The 12,783-nt window shown below is 39.0% G+C and overlaps 2 protein-coding genes and 1 non-coding gene across 3 annotated transcripts; 2 read left to right on the plus strand and 1 right to left on the minus strand.

Moving 5' to 3' along the window:
- Positions 1 to 552: 552 nt before the first annotated feature.
- On the minus strand, positions 553 to 6,280 carry rab13 (RAB13, member RAS oncogene family). The gene is made up of 8 exons (XM_046043959.1): positions 5,647 to 6,280; positions 4,886 to 4,946; positions 4,452 to 4,512; positions 4,239 to 4,316; positions 2,618 to 2,707; positions 2,280 to 2,345; positions 2,133 to 2,183; positions 553 to 2,017 (listed from the first exon to the last, which is right to left on the minus strand). The coding sequence occupies exons 1-8, from the start codon at positions 5,768 to 5,770 to the stop codon at positions 1,946 to 1,948; spliced, it is 603 nt and encodes a 200-aa protein (XP_045899915.1). The 5' UTR covers positions 5,771 to 6,280; the 3' UTR covers positions 553 to 1,945.
- A 1,376-nt stretch (positions 6,281 to 7,656) lies between these two features.
- On the plus strand, positions 7,657 to 12,112 carry rps27.2 (ribosomal protein S27). Its single transcript, XM_046043960.1, has 4 exons — positions 7,657 to 7,727; positions 8,215 to 8,323; positions 8,784 to 8,894; positions 10,966 to 12,112. The coding sequence occupies exons 1-4, from the start codon at positions 7,722 to 7,724 to the stop codon at positions 10,992 to 10,994; spliced, it is 255 nt and encodes an 84-aa protein (XP_045899916.1). The 5' UTR covers positions 7,657 to 7,721; the 3' UTR covers positions 10,995 to 12,112.
- Positions 8,548 to 8,679, plus strand: LOC123969077. The gene has a single exon (XR_006824622.1). It is a non-coding gene; the product is annotated as a small nucleolar RNA SNORA13 (small nucleolar RNA).
- Positions 12,113 to 12,783: the final 671 nt, after the last annotated feature.

A 12,783-nucleotide genomic window follows, 5' to 3' on the forward strand; every position in this document is an offset into this window, starting at 1 on the left:
TTAAAACGGTATACAGCAATGAATCTGAGTGGTTAAACATCCACAAAATAACGAGTCAGTTTCTAAAACAGATCATAGCAATGAGTGAAACGTTGTAGGCTGAAGCCATTGCTTATTTCACCTACCAATCTCACAATAACAAATTCACATCTTCTGCATATTCTTATGTTTGCAGTCTTATCAATTCTACCTAATATTAATATTTTCCATATTGTAATTTTAGTTTTGTCTGTTCTGTCCACTCTGTTGCACGATATTTTGCATGTCTTTCTGTCCCTGAAGAGGGATTTCTCCTCTTTTGCTCTTCCTGACATTTCTTCCTTTTCTTTCCTTTCGGTGCGTTTCTCCTTATACTATGGAGCAAAATCCTAACCTGTTTATTGTTGTTCTAGCGTTGTTTTGTGTTACTGTATATTTTGTTACACCCATCTGTGTATTGCATTAATGTCAAAACATGCCTTGACTTCTCACAATAAAACATTTACAAAATTCATGAACAAACTACATGTTCTGATAATGTTTTGCACCAACACACAGTCTCAAACTACAACACACTCATAATTTTTTATTCAGCAAGCGGCAGGTCTGTAAACTACATACAGTCTTTTGTGGCAGGTCTAAAAAGACACAGAATGTGAAAGAAAATGTATAAAAAGTAGATACAGTACGTCTGTCAGGAGCAGATGAGCGCCTATAATGAAAGCTATTTTGAATGATCTGAAATTGCCTGAACAGAAAAACTATCATGTCAGATGTAGCTAATGTGTGGTCATGTTTAGTAAGAAATTTACCAGGCACTTGGGATAAAAGGCAAGACCCACTAAATCAATTCAGAATGAGGGGCATGTGAGCACTGCTGCTTTCCTCACATCCTGGCCATTCACTTGCATCACCCATCATTCTTTCTCTCCACTTCTCATATTGCATTTATCTCTGTTCCTATCTTCCACATTCTCATCCCATTCATATTTAAAACATCGCTTCTTTATAGCGCCAGTGTTGGTTTCAGATTCAGCTCCATAAAAACCACATCAATTAGTTTAACTGATCAACGTGAAGAGCATATTTTCAGCTTCTCATAGGATGTGTCCATGCTAGACTCAGGGTGTTTGATATCCAATTGCATCTGTGGCTGTAGATTCTGCTGAATGCGTTATAATACTGTACACTATTGAAACATCAAAAAACTGTACATTTAGCCAAAATGTAAAGTTTAATGTTTCGTCTATGACATTTCTGCAATATATTTATGTGCCACTAAAATGCGGCACTGCAAGATTGTCAACTTGTCTGTGCTGTCGATGCAATATATTACAATTAGATGAATTTCAAACAATGAACTCGAGCATTGGTAACCAAGGCGTTCTTCAGTAACTAATTTAGCAATTCTGTCCAGTATTTAAACAATTTAACATAATCTGTGAAATGCCAGTGGCCCCTTGAATTTAATGGAATGAAAAACATTTGGGTCAAAGACTACAACCAGCAGCCCGCTGTGCATGAATCAAAACTCTTCCTATCAAACTCCTCCTCTGCCACTGAGCTCCTAAAAGCTACTATTGCATGTGCTCACACATAAGAAATGAATGCAATGGTTCTGTTAAGCTGAGGTGTATTTGTTTTACATACCCAGTCCTAAAAACATCTTTAAAAAAAACAGCTAAAGTTCTCTGTAGACATTAAGCAGTGTTTTTGTAAGGATGATACTGTGGCGATAAGCCACAGAAAGAAAAGGGCAACTATACAAATCCATACATTTTTTTCTGGCAAAGTACGCTTTTGGGGAGCAAAAGTACAAACACTGTAAAGGGAATACCAGCAGTTTATGTATAAAAGCCTATGTATGTACACCTATACCTATGCACCAGTATGTATTTGATATTTGAGCCCACCAGATGGAGACAGTTTTTCTCCTCTGTAACATTGATGCTGGCCAGCGTCCTTTCTAGAGAAGAACACATTTGGAGGATTTTTTCTCTGTACTGCTGGTGATTTTCACCTCCCTGCCTGTGGGGCCCTGTCAAACAAGGAAATACAGACAAAGAAAGGAAATTACAGACATATCTTACATAACATAAAGTAACAAGTCTGATTCCAGATAGGAACAAATGCTTCAGCCTGTTTCGACTTACTGGTTTCTTGCTGTTTTTCTGTAGTATGTCGCTCGCCAAAGACAGAAACGACTGAAGGAAACAGATAAATTTGTTAATACAAAAGCTAAAGTTTAATGAGGTATGAAGATAGTGTTTTTGTTAGCCCGTGGTTACATTCTGGCTCACCTCCTCCACGTTAATGCTGGACTTTGCACTGGTTTCAAAGAATCTGATGCCGTGATCTTTTGCCAACTGTCAACAACAGACACAGATCTGATTACATTAGGTCAGGATATGGGTAATAACCACTTCCTGCTTCTTATCTCAAGTGAATGTGAGACGGGCATATCAAAAACATGCATGACCCACTCAGTCCTTCCTCAAACAACCACTCCCTCTAACATTTTAAAAAGCAGAAAAAAAGTTTTAACTTCTATTGTATCTTCCTCACAGTGAAACCTTTGACTGTTACGGATGCATCCAAATTTCATCAGAATAAGAAGTTTCTGTTAGGGTCATCTCACCTTTTCTCCTGTCTCCTTGGCAACTTTCCGCTTTGCTTCAATGTCACACTTATTACCTAGTAACATTCGACTGACCCCGGCTGATGCATTCTGGGAAAGAGGGAATGCAGTGAATTGATTAGGCAAAGCCTAGTTCTTCTCCATAAGAATGCCTGCTTAGCGGAGAGTACACATATGGATAGATCAAAGTCAAGGACAGCACATCTTTTAGCAGGAAACTCTCTCTATATTAAAGACTAAGATCCTCACAGATATGATTAAATAAAGTGGTTCATTAAATAAAAATTGGGGGGTGTGTGTTGTGACATTTAATCTGTATTTATAGTAAATCTAGGCTGTTGATTTTCATTTAACAAAGACCAGATACATTTGCATATTTTGTTTCAGTTTTGATGAGACAGTAGAGGATTCTCTGTCTGAATGCTTTCAGATTTCCTTTCTATTACGACCTCGCATTTCAACCAAATAAAATAGAAAGGATGAACGCAAACATTTAATTCAAAACCCTCTTTGTTAAAGGGTTAGTTCATCTACTAGTATCTACATTTCTTTACTTTATCAATGACAGTTACATACAATTGAAAGTTGTTAAATGAGAAAGAATCACACACACACTGATGGTCACTTGTCCTCAGTCTATTAATGTAGTTTTTTAATCTTGATCAGGAAAATTTATTTTACCTGATCAAAACATCATTAATAAAGTTTCAATTGGAGTCCTTGTAGAATAGTTCAATATCATAATACTGTAATTGCAACAGCCTTCGGTTCGATTCTGGGTGGGAACCTTTGCTGCATGTCATTCTCCTTCTCGCTTTCTCCTCTTGTTTAATGTCACTACTCAGCTGCCCACTATTGATTAAAGCCAATTCCTTAAAAAAATTTTAAGTTTTTAAAAATAACAATTGACAGACAGTGTTTGGGATTCTTTGGTTCCTACTCAGTGAAGCGAAATCTGCCCTGAAACTGAAAAAAAAAGTCTCTCTGGAAACAATGTCCCAGTTCCTTGTGATAAGATAACACACAAACCTTAATGTGAACAGTTTTCATCGTGGGCTATTTCCTAAGGCTGAGATGTTTAGTTGACTGATTGATAAGCTGACATACTGAATGCTAATCTGCAGCTACTTTGATAATCAATTAATCATTTAAATAATTAATCAAGCAAAACTGCCGACAAATGTAAGTATCTGCTGCTTTTCTATGTTTTATATCATTGTAAACTAAATATATTTGTGTTTTGGATTGCTAATCAAACAAATCAAGGCATCTGGAAGGTATCTGGAAATTTATACTTGGGTATTTTCATCATTTTCTGGCATTTTATATACAAAGCAATAATTAATTAATCAAGAAAATTAGCGGCAGGTTAATCAATAATAGCTAGTAGCTCAGTTCAAAGACATTTGAGTGAAAACTAGGGGTAAGAAGGGAAATAAACCTTTGTGTGATTTGGGTGAACTGACCCTTTAAAGCCAGCAGTTGTGCAATATCCCTGCTTTGTTGTTGCAGTGAGCAAATGCCCGTTCTTATGACTAACACGTATCCAGTCGACTAAGCACTATTTCGAAGTCTTTCCTGGTAATCTTTGCCACGGCCTAGTGGAAACAGTCTCACTCACTTCTTTGATGCTCTTCATCCAGTTCTGAATGTTTTCGAAGGACTTCTCGTCCGTGATGTCGTACACCAGGATGATGCCCTGGCGCAGAGCGAGGGGAGAGACAAAGAGAGGGGATTTAAGGAGTCAGTGAAAGGTACAGAGCGAGCACAAAAGGGGGCAGTGATGTCAGCCTGATTATCCAGTCTGCTTGTTCTGCAGCCGTCCTGTGCTCACCATGGCTCCTCTGTAGTAGGCTGTCGTAATGGTCTTGAACCTCTCCTGCCCTGCGGTGTCCCTGCACAAAGCACAAACAAAAACATGTGGAGTAAGAAAATGTGCAATGATGTGTGCATATCTTGCAACTTTAAACTTTAAAATACAACTGTGGTCAAAGGAAAGACTGCAGGACGGCACTTTTAATGTGTAGTTTACACTGCTATAGGAAGCTGAATTTGTGTTGCAGTAACTCTGTGTGATGGATACTTGGACTATAAACCCTGTCATGAAGTCCTGATTTGGAGAACAAGAAGGAGGTTCCTCTTTCCTGAGCCAGAGGCCGGCAAGAGAACAGAGGAACACAACTCAACATATTACTCTGCGTTATTTGCTTCAGTGAATCACAAAACAAAGCATTTCCACGCAAGCAGCAACTAAGTGTCATCCCTTACCAGACTTGTAGTTTTATTTTCTTTCCATCCACTTCAATGGTTTTTACTTTGAAGTCGATGCCTGGGAGACAAAGAGCAAGGAGGGTGGGAGGGTAGAGAATGAGTTAAATACCTCAGATATGGACTAAAATTAACCCCACCAACATTGCAGAATATATAGGTCACCCTCACAAGGCTGGAGACTGATTCATGGCCATTCCCACAGTGAGTTTGCCCCCTCAGTGACCCCCCATCCACAAACAGACATAAAGTAAAGACTGCATAGACACACTGTCTTTGAGTGCCGGATAGACAAGCTGACAGACAGATAGACAGTAAGGAGGCAGAAGAGGTGGGGGGTTGTACTGTAAAAGAAAAAATGCCAGAAAGCCAACCATTCTTCTGGGAACGGAGAGATGGTAAAAGAGATAGGAATGAGGGTGGGTGGACCTTCTGAGAGCCAAGTGAGAGGAATGAGATCTGAGGGAGAGATGGGGGGGAAGAGGGTCAGGGAAGAAACAGCACACACATTCAACAACAGGAGGGAAAAAAGGAACCAGATATGAGATGGAAGAAAAGAGATAAAAAGAGAGAGCAGGGACTAGTTCAGGCATGAAATCAGTCTGACAAACCAGTTCTACAGTGTTGGGCATCAAACAGAGGAAGAATGAAATGCCATCATTCAGCAAACATTTGTCTTATAGTTTCACAGAAGGCCAGTCATGAGCTGGTGCAGACATGTCGTAGATTACAAGGCAAACATTTCACTGTTAACAACGTACCGATGGTGGAAATGTATGTGGAGTTGAAATTGTCCTCGGCTAAACGAATGATCAGACATGTTTTGCCCACTCCGCTGTCCCCGATGAGTAACAATTTGAAAAGAAAATCGTACTTTTTCGCCATAGTTGGAGCTGTTCTTCAAAGTTTAAAAGGAGAAAAGTCGGGGTTGTCCCTTTCTGGACGTATAGGCCTACTTTTCATCGACTTCGGTCTTCAAATCTTGATTGTGATTCAAATGAAGCAGGCTTAAAAATAAAGTAAAATAAAGATTGCTCCATGTAACGAGTGGATGCTCTTTTTCTTTTTTCCCCTCTCAGACTTGTCACCGGTAAATTCCGATCCCCCTCTGTGCCTCTGTGCTCCGTTTGGACTGCGCTGGATAAAGAAATAGGCCTACACTCCATCCAAAGTTAGATAAAGTGCCAACAACTCTATTCAAGATCCATTTTGCTTTCATCAACGTACCGGGGAGTCCGGGGTGGCTACGTGTTTTTTTCTGCCTCTACCCAAAAAAACTTGCCGTCGGCCTAGATCCCAGATCCGCTGAAAGTCTACGTCGTGTGGGAGTGCTTCATGGGAGTAGGTAAAGACTCAGACCTGCAGGCACCCGGCACGAACAAAAGATGGCGCCGTTTGATCAGAAAACGAATAACGGTCCGTAACCATAAACTACAACTTTATTGAAATACATTAATTACAAAAACAAACCACCAGTGGCATCATCCTGGTGCGCCATTTCTATTATCTCAGGTTCATTGTTTCTTTATTCTTTATTCTTTAACATGTAGGCTAATCCAAAACCAACATACCAAAGGTAAACAAAATATGTAGACAGGAGAGTCTACTGACTTTTGTTTTTCAATCATTAAACAGGAGCAATTAAAATAAAACAAAATATTCAGGTTAGCAAATGAATCACATTGATGCAACTTTATCCGCTCAACATCTATGCCCCCCTGCAGTAACAGATTGCCCCCCCGTGGTGCCGCCCCCCAGTTTGAGAACCACTGCCTTTGCAATCAGTAGCCTACAGTATGACATTAGGCTACGCCTTAATAATGTAAATTATTAGCTACATTAAAATTCCCCTTCAGATATGTTACAAAGTAAAACTTATCCCAGGTGATCTGCATATTTATTTCACTGGCTGGTTTTACAGATAGGCCTAGGCCTAGGTTATCTCTCAGTCTCTGTGGAGTGAAAAAAATATTTTAAAATAATTTCCCATAGCTCCCGTTGCTTATATTTTCTGGCGGTTAGTGAGAAGAGTAAAGAGTTTACTCTGCACTCTGGTTAGTCCAAAGATGTATGGATGGAGAGCGTCATAATAACATCCATCCATCGTCAACCGCTTATCCTGCGTAGGCCTACAGGGTCGCGGGGGGCTGGAGCCAATCACAGCTGACATTGGGCGAAAGGCGGGGTACACCCTGGACAGGTCGCCGGTCCATCGCAGAGCCACACTGTCACGCTCACATACACACCTAAGGACAATTTTAGAGGCACCAATTAACCTAGTCCGGATGTCTTTGGATGGTGGGAGGAAGCCGGAGCAACCGGAGAGAACCCACGCGGACACAGGAAGAACATGCAAACTCCTCACAGAAAAGCCGGGGCAGTCATAATAACATTTTAATTGTAATTGGGAAATTTCATTTAAAAACAAACTCATTTACATTTACATGTTAATTTGGAGTACCAGTATCTGGACAAATAACTAACCATTGCTCTGGACATTTAAATGCTACATAAAAATGAAATAAAACATATTCAAAAGCTACTATTTGGTGTTTCATAACCAAACGCGGATTTTTTGTAGGCCTACTAAATTTAACTTGTATTTAATGTCCAGTAACATAAATATGTTTCATTTTCATAAATATTTTTATTTTATTTTATCTAACAGGTAGCTGATTGTAAACACCCACCAATACCCAATACCCCAAGAAAACAACGGTTATTAAAAAAATAAAAAAGAATAATCTTCTGTCTTCCTACCTCCGGGTTTGCCTCAGCCAGAAGTTTCCGGTGCGTCGTCAGTATGATCTTCCGGTGAGCGCCCAGACACGCAGACATGCCTGTAAGTATCACTACGGATTTTATAGTTACCATCAATCGTTAAAAAGTGTTTTGACGGAGGGGGATAATTACGTTTTAAAATAGTGTTTTGTTTCTGTCCGAGTCTACGTTATTACGTTGCCGTAATGTAAATGTAAAGATGTTAAAACGGACGCAATATGGCGAAGCACGTGTACAACAAAGAAGGACTGCTCCCTTTCTGGCCCTTGTCACATGTTGGGTTTTTTGGAGGGCAGAAACTCAACATTTTAACATATATTGGGTCGTGATTGCTCTAAAAATATTTTAATCCAGTTCTCTTGAATACTTTTACGTTCCTGTTGTCATATTAACTTTACCTCTCATTTAAAAACTAAACAGATCTCGACCTTTGCCTCCTCTATTAATCATGCTGTAAAGTTGGCAACTCATCCAGAACTGAAATGATTCTTTATTTTACAGTGAGACTTTAATAAATTCGTTTGTGTTTCACTGTGGTTTCTTTTCAGCTCGCAAAGGATCTGTTGCACCCTAGCCCCGAGGAGGAAAAGAGGAGACACAAGAAAAAACGTCTTGTACAGTGTCCCAATTCCTATTTTATGGATGTGAAATGTCCAGGTCTGTTTTTAGATTATTTAACAAGAGGGAGAAATGAGCAAACTACACATAAGTAGTACAACATCATATTAAAGTAGTAGAACTTGACTATCGAGACTGAGACAAATGAACTGAAGTAAAAAAATTTAAACAAAAAGTACATTTACGGTTATTAAATAATTGTATTTATGTAATGCATTGAGCTTATATTTATCTTACTTATACATACACGTATTAAAAGTATTTGCCTTTATGTGTTGCCCTTTCATTGTTCCCTTAGTGATTTGGGTGTCAAATAAGGCATACAGTGACACTTGTGGCTGTCTGGAAAATTAGTTTCAAGTGACTTCTTTACACAAACAGCTGCAAGGACACATCAGTTGTCCAGTACATTTGATCATGCAGTGGTTATGGTGGCAGCTGTCTGTTATAAGTGTAACAGTCATGGCCGTCCCAGCCAATGATTTTTATGTGTGTGCAGGTTGCTACAAGATCACCACAGTGTTCAGTCACGCTCAGACCGTAGTGCTGTGTGTCGGCTGTTCCACAGTCCTCTGCCAGCCTACAGGAGGAAAAGCTCGCCTCACAGAAGGTACAGGAAAACCAGCATGTGCAGTGTTTCATTTTCTGTGGTTTATTTGACTGTAGAAATGTGATACATGTTTTCGTAATAAACAGGTTAAACTGGCCGCGACTACGGCAAGAGAGACAGAAACAGAAATTAATTAAATTAATATAATTATATTTAGAAATAATTAAACCTGAATATTTTGTTGTGATCAGTTAGAAGAACCTCCCCGTACAATACCTCCACCTGCCTTTGTGTTGCCCTTTCATTGTATTCCTCATGAACAGGGTGTCAACTAAGGCATACAGTGACTCTCGTGGTCGTGACAGAAATTAATCATCATTGATCCATTTCTACACAGTCAGCTGCGAACACAAATGCCTTTTCATTCAGACATTTGTTTAGGCTGTTTAGAGCAAGTACAACAGAAAGTAGTTTCAGAACAGCAAATCTGTTATTTCTGATAAAACGTGCAGCAACTGCTTCAGCGGGCATTGAAGACCTGATGATAACACTGCGCATATTATGTTAGTGAATTGGTTGCGCTCAAGGTTTGCTTTTACTCTCAATGTCCCAAACACAATACTGTGCTCTGCTGCCTTTGTAACAAAGGGCTTCTCAATGCACTCTGCTTTGAGTTACTATGGGTTACCTTGGCACAAAAAAACAAACTTGTTTGGAGGGTGATTTAGTCTTTGAAAAGGCAGATAGAAACATGAGTTTTATCGTTGTCTTATGTTATATCCCTGTCAGTTTTTAGTAAGCCAGTTTGTACACCATCCCTGTTGTATTGACTGGCTTTGCACTGTTGCTGCACCACGACTACCTCAAGTGTTTTCCTCAACAGTTTTACACTTTCGCCAGTTTATTAGTTACATCTTGCTAAAATAATGTGCTCCAAAGCTTGGTCCACACTGCCTACGCCTACCTCTGCGTGATGGATACCTCTGTGAACTGTAAGCACCATCTTTCCACACAGAGTTTGCCTTAATTTAAATACAATACAATAAAAGCCATGTTACCAAATGAAGGGATTCTGTCAAACACTAGAGGGCTATTAATATGACAGGATACAGGAAGTGTTTGGGTTTTTTTCATGTCTGTGACATTCTACAGATAGTCATTGAAAGGTTTAATGTTTCAGGTATGATGTCGATATGACTGTCAACAGATCCATTTTTGTTGAGAACCATGTAGGTCTCTTGCTGGAATAAAATAGGTGAGAAGCCGAATCTGTAGATGAAGTGCTAAACTGGTAAAGGTTCAGTATGTGAGGGTTGCGAATTGCAGCCAGTGGCTCTTGGTGCATTCACATGCAACACAAGATGTGTTGGATTGGCATTATCGGAGCATATAAACAACATACAGAAGCTACGGTGGACTCCATCTGTCCAAATTTCTCTTTATCCAACTTCTAATAAACGTAACTTGTTCTTCTCCTTTGTACATATTCAACGTAGTGAAGAAACACGCTTTGAAGAGCCGTTTGTCCACTTGGGTTACTGTAGAAACATGGTGATATCCATGTAAGAGGACCCACGGGGGGTGTGAGTGTGTAGACAGAAATGGCTCGTTTTAATTTAATAAAAACATAACGGTTCATTATATAAGGTCTTTAAACACAACTGAAAATATAGTTATGTACAGTATATTGCATAGATCCCCCTAAATATTACACACTGAACCTTTAACATGGGCGCTAAAATGAAAAGCAAGAGTTCATGGTGGTTTAAAATCTATTTAGAGCTGCAGCAATTAGTCGAAAACATAAATCAGCAACAGTTATTTGTTTTGACTAATTTAGGAAGAAACTATTTCTGGGTCCTGGGTTAAATGTCTACACTTTTTTGTTTCCTAATTCTTCTCCAATAGTGAAGTGATTATCTTTGGGTTCTTGACTGATGGTTGCACAAAAAAAGACATTTTGAAGATTTCATCTTGGGCCAAATTATTAATACATACTCAACAGATTAATCGATAATGAAAATTGTTTGTTTGCAGCCCCAATTGTATTATTAGTTTACAACACAACACCTCAAAAATCGAGTCAACACAAACTAAACCTAACACTCAGTCTTTCTCCATCTTTCCTCAGGATGCTCATTCAGGAGGAAACAGCACTAGTTTTGACCAGACGTGGAGGAGGAGAATGAACAGAGCTTGATGGATTTCAAGTAACACTGCCATGGAGCCGATACAACAATGAGAAAATGGAAAGCAGGAATAAAAAGTCATGTAATATAAGATGTCTATATACAGAATATGCACAGAGAAATGCTTGGCGTTGAGACACCACCAACACCCAATTCATTAATTCTCTCTTAATAAACTTGGGTTGTTTTTTGGTTAAAATAATCTTGCATGTTTGTCATCCAGTGTGTTCTTTTTGTTTCTTGAAGGTTCTTAGATGTCGTTGGTCTGATAAATGACAATTGTCAGCTCAGGACCTCTTAAAAAGGTGTTGGTAAAAATCAGGGGATTTGAGGATTCTGGCATTTGGTATCCTCCAAGTGTACAGATATGTGGCCTTGGTGGGGTTTTTTTTTGTTTTTTTTGTGGCAGGTGATTTGCATTGCACCCTGAATGATTATGCACAAACTTACAGGAAGGTGAGGGTCTAAGATGAGGCTTGAAGGGTTTGTCCAACAGTTGCTCACCACTATATATTTATGCAAATTTCCTCTTGAACACACTAGACCAGTTCTAGGAAAGGAGAACCACCGTGGTAAATTCCGTTCAACAAACTGACCTTTACTACATAGTTTTACTATGTAAAAACTCTGCATAATTGAATGTTGACTGCCAAAGCCAGTGTTGTTGGTGCAGGGCCCGCTCTCAGTCTGATCGAAGGTTGATTCAGGGAAAGTCTTGCTGGCTTCTGTTTCCTGACGCTTGTAAAACACAGTACACAGTGATATGACACTAAATTACATCATAATGAACATTGTGCTTGTGAATTCACATGTGCTTGCAAGCTTCCTGTAAAAATGATAATGTGGGATGAATTCTTGTTAAGTTGCAAATAAGATCTTAACTGAGTGAGAAAACAATAAAATAATGTGGCCTACAGTTTACTCAGTTTTAATGTAGGCCATTTGCATAGCCTCTCTGTGTTGTACACTGAATAAAGAAACTAAATCAGGAGAGGGAGTGAATGATAACTTTCTTGTTTCTATGGTAACATTTTTCTTGTGTATTGCTTGTACTTTGGATACAGCTTAATAAAATCACGGTGAATATGATTCTGATGTGCCTCCTGGTTACTGAATGACTAATAAGAGATAAACATGCCATTTATTCTCCATTCATACATATTTCATACACCACAGACATTTTAAACCACACTTTAATAATAATAATAATAATAATCCTTATTTGTAGAGCACTTTTCAAAAACAAGTTACAAAGTGCTTTAACAAGTGTAAAGAATAATACAAAGAAAAGATAAGAGCATGAAAATTTAATATAAAATTAGTAAAATACAATAAAATAAAAGGGATAAAATAAAGTCAAATAAGATCGGGAAAAGCTCTCCTATAAAAGTATGTTTTAAGAAGGGACTTAAAAGAGTTCACTGACTCAGCCGACCTGATTTCCTCGGGCAGGCTGTTCCAGAGCCTCGGGGCCCTGACAGCAAACGCTCTGTCCCCTTTAGTTTTCAGTCGAGACTCTGGAACAGACAACAGACCTCTGCCCGAGGATCTCAAGGTACGTGCTGGTGCGTATGGGACTAAAAGTTCAGAAATATAACAAGGCGAGAGGCCATGAAGAGCTTTAAAAGTGATCAATAGAATTTTAAAGTCAATTCTAAAACATACTGGGAGCCAGTGTAATGAAGCTAAAATAGGAGTAATGTGGTCATATTTCTTTGTTCTGGTTAAAAGCCTGGCAGCTGAGTTCTGGACAGTCTGGA

This window comes from Micropterus dolomieu, linkage group LG03 (genome assembly GCF_021292245.1).
Source record: "Micropterus dolomieu isolate WLL.071019.BEF.003 ecotype Adirondacks linkage group LG03, ASM2129224v1, whole genome shotgun sequence".
In the NCBI taxonomy this organism is placed as follows: Eukaryota; Metazoa; Chordata; class Actinopteri; order Centrarchiformes; family Centrarchidae; genus Micropterus; species Micropterus dolomieu.